We start from the raw sequence: 16,725 nt of genomic DNA on the forward strand, positions 1-16,725 counted from the left end.
ATCCCATCTGGACATGTTCTCCTTCGCGCTAACACTTTTGTTCAACCCTCATTCAAAAACACCTATCTATACGTCAAACGCATATGTCTAAATCTAGATATACATTAAAAGCATGTGTCTACATCTATATATATACATTAAAGCATACCGCAGCCTCCCAAAATACACATACGCACTCACCACACGCATGCATGTCGCACGCACGGGAGGCCGTCCTTAAATGACTTTAGCTGTTAATAGGACGTTAAACAAAATAAACCAAACCAAACCAAATCTACACCTATCTATACATCAAAAGCATATGTCTACATTTATATATACATCAAAAACATATGTCTATATTTATACAATTATGCACATCAAAAGAGTGTCTACATCTATACATCAAAAGAGTGTCTACATCTATACCTCAAAAGAGTGTCTACATCTATACCTCAAAAGCATGTGTCTATATCTATCTATACATCAAAAGCATACGTCTACATTTATATATACATCAAAAGCATAGGTCTATATTTTCACCTAGCTATACATCAAAAACATATGTCTACATCTATATACATAAAAAAAGCACATGTCTACACCAATATACATTTCATGTATACATCTTTCACTGTTCTGTTAATCATTACACGGTGTTGCGCATTACTCCGACAAGAGCAAATTGTTCCAAAACATGGTGGTGTACCAAATACATTGTTTAGTATGTGTCCTGTACACTGATCCTCGTCCTCCTGTTAGCTCGACCAACCCCACTACTAGTGAGATAAACTCCAGTTGGCACAGCTCTCCCTATCAGTTCTCAGAAGAGCCAGCTAAGACAAAGGGCGATTGTATTTAAAAGAATGTGTGAATAATTCCAGCTTGAAAAAATACCGACTAAGAGGCCTTTATCAAAGAGGCTGATAAAGAATTCCAAAGGGACGTCGGAGGAAAGACAGCATTACCCATGGGAGGGATTTCGTCTAATGGTATATGAAGAAGAGGAAGCCATGGAGTCTTTAGATGGTATGTCACCCAGCTCATAGGCAATTTTGTACATGATGATGAACTGTATAAATTTGTGAGGTCTGGATTTCAGTGTCACCCATTGCAGAGTCTGCACCATATCGGACAAGCTGCTGATATTAGGATATGTTCAGTGATTATCCTATTGATCTATTTGTTTCATAGTTTGCAGGCTCTCTCTACACTGATAAGTAGCACGGCAGGATGAACAAAAGTTTTTTGTATCCAAATCAGAGATCTTCAAATTTCTCCGAAGGAAGCCACGATTGTTTCCTTGCACACTCTGTCTATATCTTATTTGGTGTTTTCCTACTTTAATATAGATCGACAGAGAAGTCCATCACAGTATACTTGCTGGTAGTATTTCATCAAGTAACTTACTTTTAAGATGGTACTAGGCCTTAACGATCTTTCTGTTCTTTGACCCTTAGGACAAATTACACTTGTATCGGTGGAACTCCACACCCCATATCTGCTAATACATATATACAGCCAGCTCTTTGATACATCTTCTTTCCCTCTTATTGTTCTGAACATGCAGTTGTCTGCAAAATATCTGACATGGAAACAGATTTGGGATGTCATGAATGATCAAGAGGAAGAGGAGAGGACCCAGCCAGGTCCTCTGGTGGACTCCTCTGACTATAGGGGCCTTTCTTCTGATATCTTATCCCCTACCATGACTTATTAGGTACGTCCATCCTAAAACACATCACCCAGGTATTATTTGGCCCTTGAATGCCGTAGAAATCAAACTTCTTCAGCAAACGTTTGTGTGGTACCAGGTTGAAGCCCTATGAGAAATCAAAGATAGTTAATCTATCGGGGTTCCCGGTAGATGTTGCTTGCTAGGCCGTAGCAAAGTTTGAGAAGCCGAGTCATCAATCTACTCAATCTGAATCCGTTTTGACAATAAACGGCCATTGAATTGACACTATTACAATCTTCCGAAACTAGACATGTAAGTGAAACAGCAAACTACCTTAAATATTTCTCCTTTCTTGAAGACAGTTGTAACATTCGCTTTTCTTCCACTCGGCTGATAATGATCCTGTCTTTATCCAAGTATTAAAGATCCTTGTGAGGAATGGTAATATTTCCCCAATAAAGTCCTAAAGTATCCTGGCCATGATGTTGTCAGGTTTGTTTGCCTTACCAAGTGTTGATATGTTCTTAAGTAGGGTCGTTACCCCTCTATGTATCTATTGCAATGTCCCATGGATAGACATGGTCTTCCATGCGGTCCTGGAACAGCTTATGGTCCTCCTGAGTAACAACTGATTGGTACTACTTGTCGAGGATGTTCGTTTTGTTCAGTGCAGCTGGATACAGTTTCCTATCCTCACACAGGGGGACTACGCCAAAACTGTCGATCTTTATTGCCTTGTGTATCGCCAAACAGGTTTTTGTTTGAGCTGTTTATCATCGCCGTTCCCGACACAAAGATGTTCTCTATATTACTTCAATAGGCCTGGCGTATAAATTCATGCGTTTTTTGATCTTGTGGCCTTGTACTTGCCGGTGTCATTTGGCAATGTCTATTGCTGTGCCTCTCTTAATATGTTGGTGTGACTGATGTCCTTACCGTTATTCCACGGTTTATTTGTCATTTAACCACTTTCGAAATGTCTGGCGTGTCCATAATACCACAAGTGTTGACAAGATTTATTTGAAATTGTTCCTCTGGTCTTCTGTCGGCATGTCATCACTTTGATTGAATGATCAAAGTCCTCTTCCATACTATCGTGATCTCCTCAGTATTCAAGAAGACTTTCCTGTGTGGCAAACTCAATTTTCAGCGCGCCCCCCCCCCCCCCCCCCCCCCCCCCCAGATTGTGATAACACCATAACGATAAGGTGATATATCAGTATATATCATCAATGAATTTGTGATATCACTATATAGTTAATTAAATGCATGGAACATCATTGGCATACATAGTAATATGTATGAACGTCCTTGGTTATATCACCTAGTCGTTTTATGTCGATGGTGGGGGCGGGCGTGGTGGTTTAGTATACAGATTTACGATCTTATCTTTTTTGTCATTCGACTCGTATTAAGAAGTTTGTTATTTGCCGCGTGGAAAAAAATCCAAACCGTCAACATTTATATTGTTCGAATCGAATGCACTGCAAAAACCTCACCAGAAACGGTGACGTAGAACGCACGGAAGTGACCTGTGAAAAATGTTGTGGTTCAAGTGTAATGAAATTATACCTGGAACTGCAATAGGTGTAGGATTCCTCGGGGTTGCATTAAGTTTTTTTTTGTTTTTGTACGAAGTAGCACCTGTTCCAGATCTCCATGTAATTTGCAGGTATTCCAGGGGCCACAAAACATGTTGCTTCTCATTAATTATACAAGACCCATTTGCCTCGCTATTTTAGTGTCGCTTGTGTTCGGCAGGTTTTGAGTTGTCCATGTGTTTATTTTGTTCTCATTTATTTACTGCAGTGATTTAGTGACTTCATTCACGATTATCTACTTTTTTAAGGCAGGTGACCGTTCACAAAGGTCACATGTCAAGTATTGTCATTCTCTGAAGAAGTCATATTATCTTACGTGAATAAGTTCAAGGCCAGATTACTTGTTATCATAAACATACCAACATATATAGACATAATGTAGCTCTCATGCATGTTTACCCACCTACATTAAAGCCATATAGAATGAATGATATGTAGTTGAACTGGAACAGATAAATAAATGTATAAACAAAGAGCTGGTTTATGTTGCACTGTACTGGTGCTGTTACATTTGGTGGCACCCGACTAAATATACTACATACGATAGTGGTAGTACAATGTACCTTGTGTCTTTAGAATTGAAGGAGCATGTAGTGATGTTGAAAAACATTAGCTTACTAATTTTAATTTAGAGCATCTGTACCTCTAGAGTGAGAATCGCGAATACAAGTTGGAGGTCCCAGGTTCAGTATACGTATTGGGCATTGCATCTTTCTTTTCGCATTTTAGACCTATCTCTTCTCCTGATTTCAGTGGCATATGCAAATAACATATATACAACATTTCAAGAATAAAGTTTATTAAACTATTAAGAATAGATATGGGTTGTATACTAAAATTTTCATATTGATCATGTTATTATATTTTAAATATGGAAGCTGCTTATTTTGAATATAGATGACATTGGTTTTTTAAAAATATTTAGATATGATCAGTTTCAGCATAATATTAATGTTTTAAGATTATTTAACGCATATTTTTCCTCTTTTTTTATGTATTTGTTTATTTATTTTATTTACCATATTTATTTTGTGCAATCTTGAGAGCTACCCATGAATACCCCAAATGAATTCTCATCAACTTATTACAAAATGGTTTTCAAAGTTTTTGAATTATAATTGGGTTTTTATTTTCAGAATGTCTCAGGCCTCCGAGGAAAATCTTGAAGTATTCAGAGCAGAAAAAAATGAGGCATTTGTGCTTGGTTACACTGGCGAAGTGGGCAGAGAGCTTATACGAGACATGGCTTTGTTGAAGGCATTCTCCAAAGTGTACCTCATAGGCAGGCGATTTGTTACACTTCCTGACCACCTTGGTCCAGAATTTGTAAGTTTCTTTATTGCTTGTAGCTGTTTTAGCCTTTTGTACACATATTGAAACGGTGTACTTTTGCTTTTCATTATCTACTGGCACAAACATGTGTACTTGTAGAAGTTAGTAATTAAAGCTTTATCCTAATTTGTGGTCTGCATTATGTATGAAAATGTACATGTATATTTTTTTTAGCGAAAGTGCTCTCTGTTTTTGATTTTCCAATGTTTGTACAATTGTATTACTTGAAATATGATATTTTTTCTACATATAGTACTTTTTAAGTTGCATATGTTTGTATTTATGGTGGATGCAGCTTCCTTTGTCAGCAGCATATTTAGAAAGTATTGATATATATAGTATCATATGATAAATACATAATAAAACATATTGTTTGTCAGTGTTTAGTCAAATGAATACTACAAATATTGAAAATGAAAGGTTTTTGTTGCTTAAATAGTTTCCCATGCCAATCACAATAAAAGTTTTAAAAACACATCTTTTTCACAATTGGCAGCAACATTAGTTGATGTTCTTTTGCCCAATTGCAAAATGCATGGTGTACACTGTACATATTGTAATGCATACCTGTGTACTCATATGAAACTTACATAAATTCTTCTTTTTTTCTATTTACAGGAACAAGTGGTTGTAGATTTTGATGATTTAGACTCATATTCTGATGTGTTTAGATATGTGAAGTATGGATTCTGCTGTTTGGGTACAACAAGAGCTAAATCTGGAAAGGTGTGTTCCAATGTTTAGACATTTAGTTACTTAAGTCGACAGGCTGTTGTATAATAAATTATCTTCTTAAACAGATGTTTGTGACATTCTCCCCTAACTCACTATCGAAGACACCTAGTTAGCTTATTGTCTTAGAAACAGATCTAGAGCACCAGCCCGTATTAATTATAAACCCAAATTACATTGTTGTACTGTTTAGGAAACACTATTTATTTAAAGGTTAACAGCTATTTCAAGTTGCAAGAATATTTCCATTGATAAAATTTTGCTCTTGAGTACCAAATAATACTAATTCAAATAGTTTCCATTAAGATTATATCCTAAGCAATGACAGCATTAAATGTTGTTTCAAATACTGGTATATTTATATCTGTACTGTCAGCATGCACATCGTCAATGCTATGTATTCTATTATGTCTAGAAGTCTAGAAGTCAGGGTTATAGAACTATCACCAAAAAAGCTATATTCCAGTAGGTATATAATAAGATGGATGGAGACATTCCACTCTTGGGGTCACAAGGTTTGTTAAAAATGTTAAACAATCCTTGGCATAGACTCGGGTTATTACTTAATTGTCAGTAAAACCATAATTATAAGACATTATGTACAAATAAAAAATGATCATTGATATCATCTTTACTAAACAAAGATCACCAGTCACATTTAAAACAATGGTATTTAATTCAGAATTTGATGTGTATATTAAGAAACTGTTTTGTTCCTTTCAGAAAGGGTTTGTGAAGGTCGACCATGACTATGTATTAAAAGCTGCAGAACTTGCCAAGGCAGCAGGATGCAAACATTATTCAGTTTTGTCATCCCAGGGGGCAGATAAAAACAGCTCACTTCTCTATCCCAGGACCAAGGTTTGTACAAGGGGCAGATAAAAACAGCCCCCTCCTCTATCCCAGGACCAAGGTTTGTACAAGGGGCAGATAAAAACAGCCCCCTCCTCTGTCCCAGGACCAAGGTTTGTACAAGGGGCAGATAAAATCAGCTCACTTCTCTATCCCAGGACCAAGGTTTGTACAAGGGGCAGATAAAAACAGCCCACTCCTCTATCCCAGGACCAAGGTTTGTACAAGGGGCAGATAAAAACAGCCCCCTCCTCTGTCCCAGGACCAAGGTTTGTGCTAGGGGCAGATAAAACAGCTCCCTCCTCTATCCCAGGACCAAGGTTTGTGCTAGGGGCAGATAAAACAGTTTCCCTCAAAATATGTATCAAAATGCTGTCAAGGTCACATAATGTTACTGTCAAAGTCACATATATCTTGTTACCCCCAAGATTACACATTTGTTCCCAACAGGTTTGACTTGTGTTACTGTCAAGGTTACATATCACATTACTTTGAGCTTCAAGGTCACAATCCTGTTACTCTTAATTTCATACATAATTTTAACAAGCCTCAGTCGAGATTTTAAATATGTCTTACCTCTATTAGAAAACAGTGTTCAGTACTTTTGTTTTTCAAATTTGAAAGTAATAATTTATGACTTGCTAAAGGTAAAAGTGGTTCTCTTATTTCATTGTTTATCTTTTGAACCTTTTTTCCCCTAAACATACCAGCTATATATCAATATTTGATGTCATTCCTAGGGCCAAGTGGAGGAAGCCCTGAAGGTGATTCATTTCCAACAGCTGTCAATATTCCGACCAGGGTAGGTAATGACATATTAAAAAGAGATTTAAAAAAAAGTTTTCTGCATAGCAAAACTTAGGTATTAATAAAGATAACAAATGTTTCAATACTTCAGATAATTGGAAAGCAAGAACACCCATTCTGATTTGTTAAAATTTTATTTTACTCGAGTATTATTTAATTATTACATCATCAGCAGTGGTCGAGTGGTTAAGGTGTCCCGACACTTTATCACTAGCCTTCCACCTCTGGGTTGCGAGTTTGAAACCTAGGTGGGGCAGTTGCCAGGTATTGACCATAGGCCGGTAGTTTTTCTCCGGCTTTCCTCCACCTCGAAAACCTCGCATGTCCTTAAATGACCCTGGCTGTTAATAGGACGTTAAACAAAAACAATCAAACAAACAATTACATTATCACATCCTTAAGTGATGCCATTTCGGAGCAAGACAAACCTTTTTGACTTAGGAATTTTCTTTTTTATATTATTGAAGTACATGTATTATATCAATGAAGTGATTCCATTCTTATCTGTAATGTCTACTCTTCGACTTCATGGGTTGCTATCTTTCATGGTACCTTTGCCTGTTTCTCCACACCAGCAGGAATTCTTGCCTATTGTCATGTGCTAAATCTTACATGCATAATATGCAGGATAGAATAAATTCTCAGTGAAGCCTTGCTGCTGGAGGGCGACAGTGTACTGCATATCTTTCCATATATGAAGATCCTATGAAGCTGCATATTAACATACTCATTTAGCAGTTATTTCATTCGAGTGCTTTTCACATTAAAATAATGCTACTGAATTATGATTAGGTTTATTTCAATTTCTGTCTATTGTTAAATTATCTATGGTTATCGACAGCTTCTGAAGTTGCTCAAATTCATAATTGCCTGTTTAATCTTTCAAATTCTGTTATGCGCTGACATTTGAGTACACCATAAGTGTTAGATAGTACATAAAGAGTACATTGTGTATAGGTTTTGAATGATCAAATACATGTAACGTTTTCTTTATTCCAGGCTGTTACTCTGTGACAGACAAGAGAGCCGCCCAAGTGAGACTTTCTTCAGGACAATACTTAAACCCATGGCATACTTCTTCCCTACCGCTGTCACCACACCTGTACAGGTAGTCGCTCGTGCAATCATCAATGACGCCATTCACCCCATTCGACACGAACCAGTTTTGCTATATGAAAACAGAGCAATTCATTTCCTCTCGGGTATTTCGAAGCAGTGTAGTTGAGAAATTGAAAGTAACCTTTTATAAAAACTTCTGCTTGATTTGAGTTTAATTTATTAATGGATCACGGTATTAATGTAACCAAAAATACTGCTGATTTTCTTTCTCAATGCTTTCCAGATGATTTCTTAACTTAAAGTATATTCACAAAAATTGATAACAGAAAAGATATACCATACTTGACCTATTAAGAACAATTCTTAATATCAGAGCTGTGCACTTTGATGTAATTTTTCTCCATTTGAAATCAGAACGGTGAAAAAAACTTTTAGACTGTTGATTACATATGGCAGATAAGTGAGGTTTACAAACTTGTTATGGTTTTTAATCAATTGAATTCACCATCCTCATTCACAAAAAAAAGATGGAAATGGATCAAGGGTTAAGTAAGGTGTACTTATAAGGTTGAATATGGCAGTAGAGCTATAAAAAAGCCAATTTTATCCTCTAGAAGGGAATTTATTTGTGTATATTCCATGTTATAGTAAGAATAGTGAAGGGATGTGTCAACAGCGATAAAATGGGACAAGGTTTTTTTTCCAGATTATTATATGACAGCATTGTCAGATATGCCTGTAATGTACAAAGTCTATTGTTGTTGGGTTTTCTTTCAAAATTAATGAGATATCTAGAGCAATGGAGGGTATTATCGTCAGGTTAAGTATGACTGCTTCATTACCAGTGAATACTGTTCATAAAAATAAAATAACTGTTGTAGGTTAAGCTTAGGCTAGTGTTGTGTTTACCCGAGTCTGACTCGTTGAGCGTTTGTCACTTATACGAGGGAACATACTTTATTTGTATTTCCGGCCGAACAGAGGCAGTTATCGTCAGGTGGAGGCAGTTATCGTCACCGTCAATATTTTCATGCGTTTTGAAATGTTTCTTGTTATAAACACAAAAAATATCATGTCTACGTTTAAAGAACATGCATTGATCAACAAAAAAATGCATTTAAACCGTTAAACAAATATGCAACCGGGCAAATATCATTGTCGGAAATGTTTTGGGTTTCTGCACGTGCTGCCCGAGCTTTCAAGCACTTTGCAACAGTGAACATTACATTCAGCATCGATGTTACGTATGCTAATACAATATTACGATATCAATAAATATCAGATGAAACTTGGAAGACACAGATCAAATACTGATCTTTTAAAATCAAATCTTAAATTTAGAACAAACAATTGGGTCTTCTAAAAGACTCGGTTATTTATTTCGATTATGCAAAACTGACGATAACTGCCTCCAGTGTACCAAATTGTGGCAGTTATCGTCAGGCCGATTTACGGCATCGAAGAAGCCCGGATGTGCATACAACGCGGGTCAACTTAGCAGACGCGGCGGAACTTCACATATATCACAAACATTCCAATGTTTGCTTCGAGATTTGGATATTGATAGGAGAAATATGATGCACTTACCTTATTAAGTGACGTAAGAACATCAGAAAATTATGACGTGAAGATTATTAAAATATTTAAACGTAAATATTATCTGTTTGGAAACTTTGTCTGAATGAAAATAAGGCCAGAAACGTTCTAAAAAATCACAAATTTGTTCAATGAAAACAACAGCAATTTGACTTCAACATTTAATGAAATATTCAAAACTTTTGTAAAAACTGACGATAACTACCGCCTGACGATAATACCCTCCGTTGCTCTATTGAAATAAATTCCAAGCAATGACTTTTGATATTTTTTAAATTCTTGGGTTTATTAAGGTATATTTAAAGTTTATTATGAGGTGTTATAGAGGGCAGTTTGAAATCGTTGTGCTATTTCTGAATAAGATAACTTGCTAGACAAATCAGTTCTGATTTGTTATGTCTTAAAAGTAAGCACTGCGTTTCAGAGTTACCTCCCCTTTGTCTTATGTCTGAAATCATTGATTTCAAATAACTTGGTAGAAACCTAGATTGCTTTAACTATCAAAGAGAAAGATGCAATACTGTATGTATATATAATGAGAATTTTAACATACAAATTATTGTATAATTGTTACTGGAAATGAGATTTGCAAAATCAATAGATTTTTTTTTCAACTAGAACAAATATTCATACCCTGCCTACACCACTCTTTATAGAGAGTCATCTGTCAGTGATTGTACGTCCCCGTCCTTTACAGCCCTGTTATCACAGCTAGTTTCAAACAGGCTGTCAGCTGGTGAACTGTGACAGCAAACTTTTCACAATATGTGTGACTGTCCCTCCCTAATAAACCTCCACTTCTTTATAATGTGAAATATACAATTCTATATACATTGTATTCCAACACCCTAAAAACTTGCCATTAGAATGTTTTATTTCATAAATGAATTGAGAAATGATTCAATAGCTGGCTTAAATCTTCCAAGAATTGTTATTTCAATTAGTAAGAAATACCCTCAGTATTTAAAAAGTATCCTTTTAACAAATTGTCAGCAATTCAAACATACATGAAAAAATTAAGGTTTAAGCTAAGTTTATAGTACAGACGACACAGTGATAAAATATAATGAAGGTACTTTTCAGTTGCCAGAAAGATTTTCTTTTTCGCTGGCGAGTCTTTGATTTTCCAGTTTTGATTAGTCAATCAGGAAAAAATGAATGGTGTCTTCTTGTTAAGTGTTGTGTTCTATCCCTGTAGATTTGTTTCTGTTTGTGACATGTATGTATTCTGCTGAATGAAATATTTGCTATTTACATATATTTTCTTTTGTTAATTTTTAATAGGTATAAAGTGATTTTGATGTTGTAAATTAAGTGTAAGCGATAATGTAATACTACAAAATTATGTTTTGTGTTTAAATGTTATATTATAGATTCTATGTATTGATATATCTACAAAAATATGACTTTTTGTTAAAATTTATAAACAAATTTATGTTGAACAAAATCATGTAGATATATGAACATTCAATTGCAAAAAGAAAACTCATCAATGTTCATTTATCAGGCAAGTTACTCTATGATATTGTGTTCATTGAATTTTTTTTTTAAACAATGTATAAATTTACAAACCATTGTGTTGATGCAAACTACCACAAACGGTAATAGTGTCAGTTTAATATATGAACTTTAACAGCCATTGTTACCCTGGTAATAATTTAGACAGTGTTTATGAAGTTTTTTACTTTGGCTTAATCTGAAAGCATTTTGCTATTGAATTCATTTAGATTAAGAGTCTATTACACTCTGTATTTTAATATCTTTTCTGGGTAATCATTTATAATAAGGTTGATTTTGTGACCAGTACTTAATGAAAAAGTATTATGCAAAAACAAAGTTCTCATAGATACAAAACTCTTAAGTTCTTGGTTCATGAATAATTTATGAGTAATTCATGTAATTTTTTTTTATTTCTGTATGGTATGGCAACTTATTTTGAATTGAATTAAGAAAACAATGTACAAAGTAATATTGAGAATATTAAACATTCAAAATTGTAATTATTACTCTAGATATATAGTCTATATGTGCATCAATGAAAGTGATAACCTTTAATGTTGAATTTTTTCTTTAATTTATTTCAAAGCCATGTGCAATATTTGCACTGTATATATATTTCACTGTTTGTAGGTTTACAAGTTTTGTGTTCTCTGCACATGCTGTTCATTAAATTTTCACAGAACTCAATCTGATTAAAATCACCTGTTACATGGCTATGTTTACTACATACTATGCCTGAACATCTGAAGGTGCTTCGATCAGGGTCATGTTCAGGTGACCTTTCGATCAGCCAATCATGTTGCCACTGGCAAAATCTGTCCAGCGCTTCAATATTCCTTGTGATGGTACGATAGTCATGATAAGATCTGAGAAAAATTGAACATAGCTCAGCGATGCAAAACAATATAGCTAAACAAAATGCAACAAAAGGCTTTGGAAAGGTCATCTCTGATTGGCTAATATATAATGAGTATTCATTGTCCAGGGGGTCACCCAGACATGACCCTGATCAGAGCACCTTCAGATGTTCAGACGTAGTATGTAGTAAATATAGCCGTGAAACAACTTATTTTAATCAGATTGCCCAGAACTAAAAGGAGCATGGAGTTACTGCCCTTTAAAGGTACTGCCATTGCCCTAGATCATGTGATATTGTTGGTCACATGTTTGATTATGTAGAACATGCATGACAGTGGTGTGTACATAAGGTTTCCTACAGTAATAGCCACCATCACTCTGAAAATATTTACCTGTTAGAAGAGATATTCACATTTAATAATGGAAGGTTATGTATCTTTTATGTTTCTCTTATGCAAGGAAAATGCCATCTTTAGATCATTTGGACTGTAAAAACAATACAATCTGGATAAAAATAATATGAGTAAAGGGAAAATTTGCCAAGGATTATTTTTTTTTTTTTTTTGTTCTTGGAATTTTCCAGTTGTTTTACATATGATGCTTTTTGTCTGCCTAATTAGTGTGTCGTCTGCCTAGTCATAGAGGTCATCTTTTATCTAGGCCATTGCCCTCTGAACCATCACATAAAAAAGTGTATGCTGTCTGCTGGATAAGTGTGACATCTATGTGTTGGCACATTTTTGTGTCCTTGCTTACGTTGTGGTTCTATGATTTGAAAAAGACGTGGTGATATTATTTAAAACTTGTCTAAAAATAATTGGAGTCTGCTGACTGTAAATATGTAACATGTTTTACTCAAAATGTTGATTCTTTTACTTTGGTTTTGCTGATTTAGACTTTAAGTGGTGAAGGATTATTATGTATGTGATATAATTCAAACACATTTCCATGACAATTTTAACATAAGTGATTAATTGTGAATTAACATACACTTCATTGTAACATTTAAGACTCAAATAATTTCAACAGATAAAAATAATATTGCACTTTATAGACATAATGCTGATTTTACTATATTATCATACATGTTGATTTTGGCACATCAACATTTTCTTGCATATTGGACAGTTTAGCACAATGATGAATTTGTCACCCACAATGCTTTCCATGGAAAACATACATGCAGACTGTAATTGTACATATTTTAGCAGTAGTCATATTTTAGCATTTTTCACTCTTGAAGCATTTGGCTAAATTAAGATTTCATTATATATTATGTGCTTTTCCTACAGAAAATATGAGAATGTGCTATTTCTTTATTGTGCTAATTTGTTATAATTTGGAAATGCACAAAAATTAGAATGGCCAAAAATAGTATGTTTACAGTATAGGAACTGCTAAACCATAATTTAGCAGAATGCTTTCAGAGCTAAAACTGCTAAAAGAAGAATACCACCAAAATAAAAATACTGCTAAAATGAAATGTTTACAGTATCCATCATCAGGTCAATAGGTTTTATTACGGGTACCATCTGACAGTTCTGTGGACAGGTTTTTTTTTCCACTAGAATAGCCATTTAAAAAAATAGTACATGTAGTTTTAAAAGTTCAGAATACTGAATGATTTTCACCTGTACAAGCACCATACAAATCTTGTTAAAGTGAAAAACATACTTGCTAGACTTGAATTCTCTCTGGTGATATTATATAGTTGTTTGAAACCATTTCCTTTTTTTGACAAAGCAACCAACCTTCCTTTGTCAATTGTCAGTATTTCCATATTTATCCCGCAGTAAGCCCAGAGGCCGACCAAATATAGTGAGCAACTTCTGACTCGGAGAGGCTGGATTAATTATGGCGCAACAAAATAGCACTTCTTATTGAACGGCAACTTATATTGGTACACTTATTACTATACATGGGCTCATTGCTGAATAAATACATTATGTAATATGTTTTGTAAGCAAGCATTCATCTAGTGGTATATTTTCCTGCAATTGATTTAACATTATGTTAGTTAGAAAACACATGTAGCAGTTTCTGCTTTATTCCATTAAATTTAACGATGTGTTCTACTTAAAATATATTTTTGCCAATCTATTTTTTCATTAACTGCTTTAACTATGAGTTTTGATGATTATGGAGTACTGTCGTATGATATTTTGTGTGAGTGGACGGTATGGTATTGGTTACATACAGAGGACATGTCATTTAAAATATTTACATTATTTTCTTTTAACTCTTTGTATGTAGAAATGTCATAATCCACAGAGCAAATGGTTGATAATCAAAGGGTATATCACTATCTGGACCCTAATTGTAAACCAGAATGCTCGCAAATGATAAGCAATATGCAGCTACACTTTTTAAAGGTATGTGGCTGATAAATTGACAAAATAAAACTGTCACCAGGCTCCGGGATCATCTTCCCCTGAAAACTGGGGACTGAGACATCAACAGAATCTTCAATATTTCTCAAAAAGAAACTTGGATAATGTGGTCTGGTGGAGTATATAGGAACCATGTAAGTTCAATCAGTCTCCTATACAAACAGTTTTGTAGTTTTGTGGGAGTATACACTTACATGTACCAGGTTTGGGTGGTACTGTTTCTACATACAGTGTACTTATTTCATGTTACTGTTATGAATATGTATTCCCACCTTCATGATCATCTACAAACGTCCATATATGATAATCAGAAAACCTCACAGTAATGGACCACTGAGTTTAATTTGTGTTATGGTCCAGTGACTTTATGTTGTATTTTGGCCCACAGACATTATTGTAGGGGTCAACTGAATTTGTTTTGTGTTATGTTCACTGACCTTATTAGTTGTAATGGTTCACTGACCTTATTATTTGCAATGGTCCACTGACCTTATTAGTTGTAATGGTCCACTGACCTTATTATTTGCAATGGTTCACTGACCTTATTATTTGTAATGGTTCACTGACCTTATTAGTTGCAATGGTCCACTGACCTTATTAGTTGTAATGGTCCACTGACCTTATTAGTTGTAATGGTTCACTGACCTTATTAGTTGTAATGGTCCACTGACCTTATTAGTTGTAATGGTTCACTGACCTTATTAGTTGCAATGGTTCACTGACCTTAGTAGTTGTAATGGTTCACTGACATTATTATTTGTAATGGTCCACTGACCTTATTAGTTGTAATGGTCCACTGACCTTATTATTTGTAATGGTCCACTGACCTTATTTTTTGTAATGGTCCACTGACCTTATTAGTTGTAATGGTCCACTGACCTTGTTTTGTCTTGCGTCCACTGATCTTGTTGTCTTGCGTCCACTCCCTTTATTTCGTTTTATGTCCACTGGCCATATTTTATGTCCACTGGCCATATTTTATGTAACTGTCCACTGACCTTAATTTGAATATCATTCGTCTGACTTAGTGTTGTCTTGCCGTCACCGACCTTATTTTGTTTGATAGTCCACAGGCATTACTTTGTGTGACTGTCCACTAATCTTATTTTGTGGGATGGTCCACGGACTGTCCACTAATCTTTTTTTGTGGGATGGTCCACGGACTGTCCACTAATCTTATTTTGTGGGATGGTCCACGGACATTGTTTGCCTTGCGTTCGCTGACCTTTTCTTGTGTTATGTTCCACTGACCTTGTCTTTTGTCCACAGATTTTACTTTTTGTCTCCATTGACTTTATTTTGTGCCATGGTCCATTGACCTCACTTATTGTTGTGTCCACCCACATCTTTTTTTGTGTGTGATGGTCCACTGACAATATCTTTGTGTTACGGTCCACTGACAATATCTTTGTGTTACGGTCCACTGACATTATTTTGTGTTACGGTCCACTGACATTATTTTATGTGATGGTCCACTGACATCATTTTGTGTTACGGTCCACTGACATTATTTTGTGTTATGGTCCACTGACATTATTTTGTGTTATGGTCCACTGACATTATTTTGTGGTATGGTCCACTGACATTATTTTGTGTTATGGTTCACTGACATTATTTTGTGTTATGGTCCACTGACATTATTTTGTGTTATGGTCCACTGACATTATTTTGTGTTATGGTCCACTGACATTATTTTGTGTTATGGTCCACTGACATTATTAGCTCACCTGCCCGAAGGGCAAGTGAGCTTATGCCGTGGTGCGGCGTCCGTCGTCCGTCCGTCCGTCCCTCCGGCCGTCCGGCGTCAACTTTTTCATTCAAACAACTTCTTCTCAATAACCAAAAGGCCCAGGGACTTGATATTGGGCATGTAGCATGCTGGGGTGAAGGGCTACAAAGTTTGTTCAAATAAATGACCTTGGCCTTCATTCAAGGTCACATGGGTCAAATAGGCTATAATCTTCAAACGACTTCTTCTCAATAACCAAGAGGCCCAGGGACTTGACATTGGGCCTGTAGCATGCTGGGGTGAAGGGCTACAAAGTTTGTTCAAATAAATGACATTGACCTTCATTCAAGGTCACATGGGTCGAATAGGCTATAATCTTCAAACAACTTCTTCTAAATAACCAAGAGGCCCAGGGACTTGATATTGGGCCTGTAGCATGCTGGGGTGAAGGGCTACAAAGTTTGTTCAAATAAATGACCTTGACCTTCATTCAAGGTCACATGGTTCAAATAGGCTATAATCTTCAAACGACTTCTTCTCAATAACCAAGAGGCCCAAGGACTTGATATTGGGCCTGTAGCATGCTGGGGTGAAGGGCTACCAATTTTGTTC

The 16,725-nt window shown here is 35.5% G+C and overlaps 1 protein-coding gene and 1 long non-coding RNA gene across 4 annotated transcripts; one reads left to right on the forward strand and one right to left on the reverse strand.

Annotated features, from left to right (window-relative positions):
* The first annotated feature begins 3,181 nt into the window (after positions 1-3,181).
* LOC117335609 (oxidoreductase HTATIP2-like) lies at positions 3,182-13,450 on the forward strand. 2 transcript variants are annotated; one of them, XR_004534465.1, is made up of 7 exons: positions 3,182-3,329; positions 4,395-4,584; positions 5,209-5,316; positions 6,046-6,183; positions 6,915-6,976; positions 7,981-9,579; positions 9,646-13,450. XR_004534465.1 is itself a non-coding variant. In XM_033895731.1 (6 exons), exons 1-6 carry the CDS (start codon positions 3,199-3,201, stop codon positions 8,204-8,206), a joined length of 855 nt encoding a protein of 284 aa, XP_033751622.1. In that variant the 5' UTR covers positions 3,182-3,198; the 3' UTR covers positions 8,207-13,450. The 2 variants fall into 2 exon arrangements, 1 of the variants encoding a protein (XP_033751622.1); XM_033895731.1 differs by having other exon boundaries at positions 7,981-13,450.
* LOC117335610 lies at positions 12,544-16,088 on the reverse strand. 2 transcript variants are annotated; one of them, XR_004534467.1, is made up of 2 exons: positions 15,264-16,088; positions 12,544-15,185 (listed from the first exon to the last, which is right to left on the reverse strand). It is a non-coding gene; the product is annotated as an uncharacterized LOC117335610 (long non-coding RNA). The 2 variants fall into 2 exon arrangements; XR_004534466.1 differs by having other exon boundaries at positions 15,238-16,088.
* Positions 16,089-16,725: the final 637 nt, after the last annotated feature.

Source organism: Pecten maximus, chromosome 10 (genome assembly GCF_902652985.1).
Source record: "Pecten maximus chromosome 10, xPecMax1.1, whole genome shotgun sequence".
Taxonomy (NCBI): Eukaryota; Metazoa; Mollusca; class Bivalvia; order Pectinida; family Pectinidae; genus Pecten; species Pecten maximus.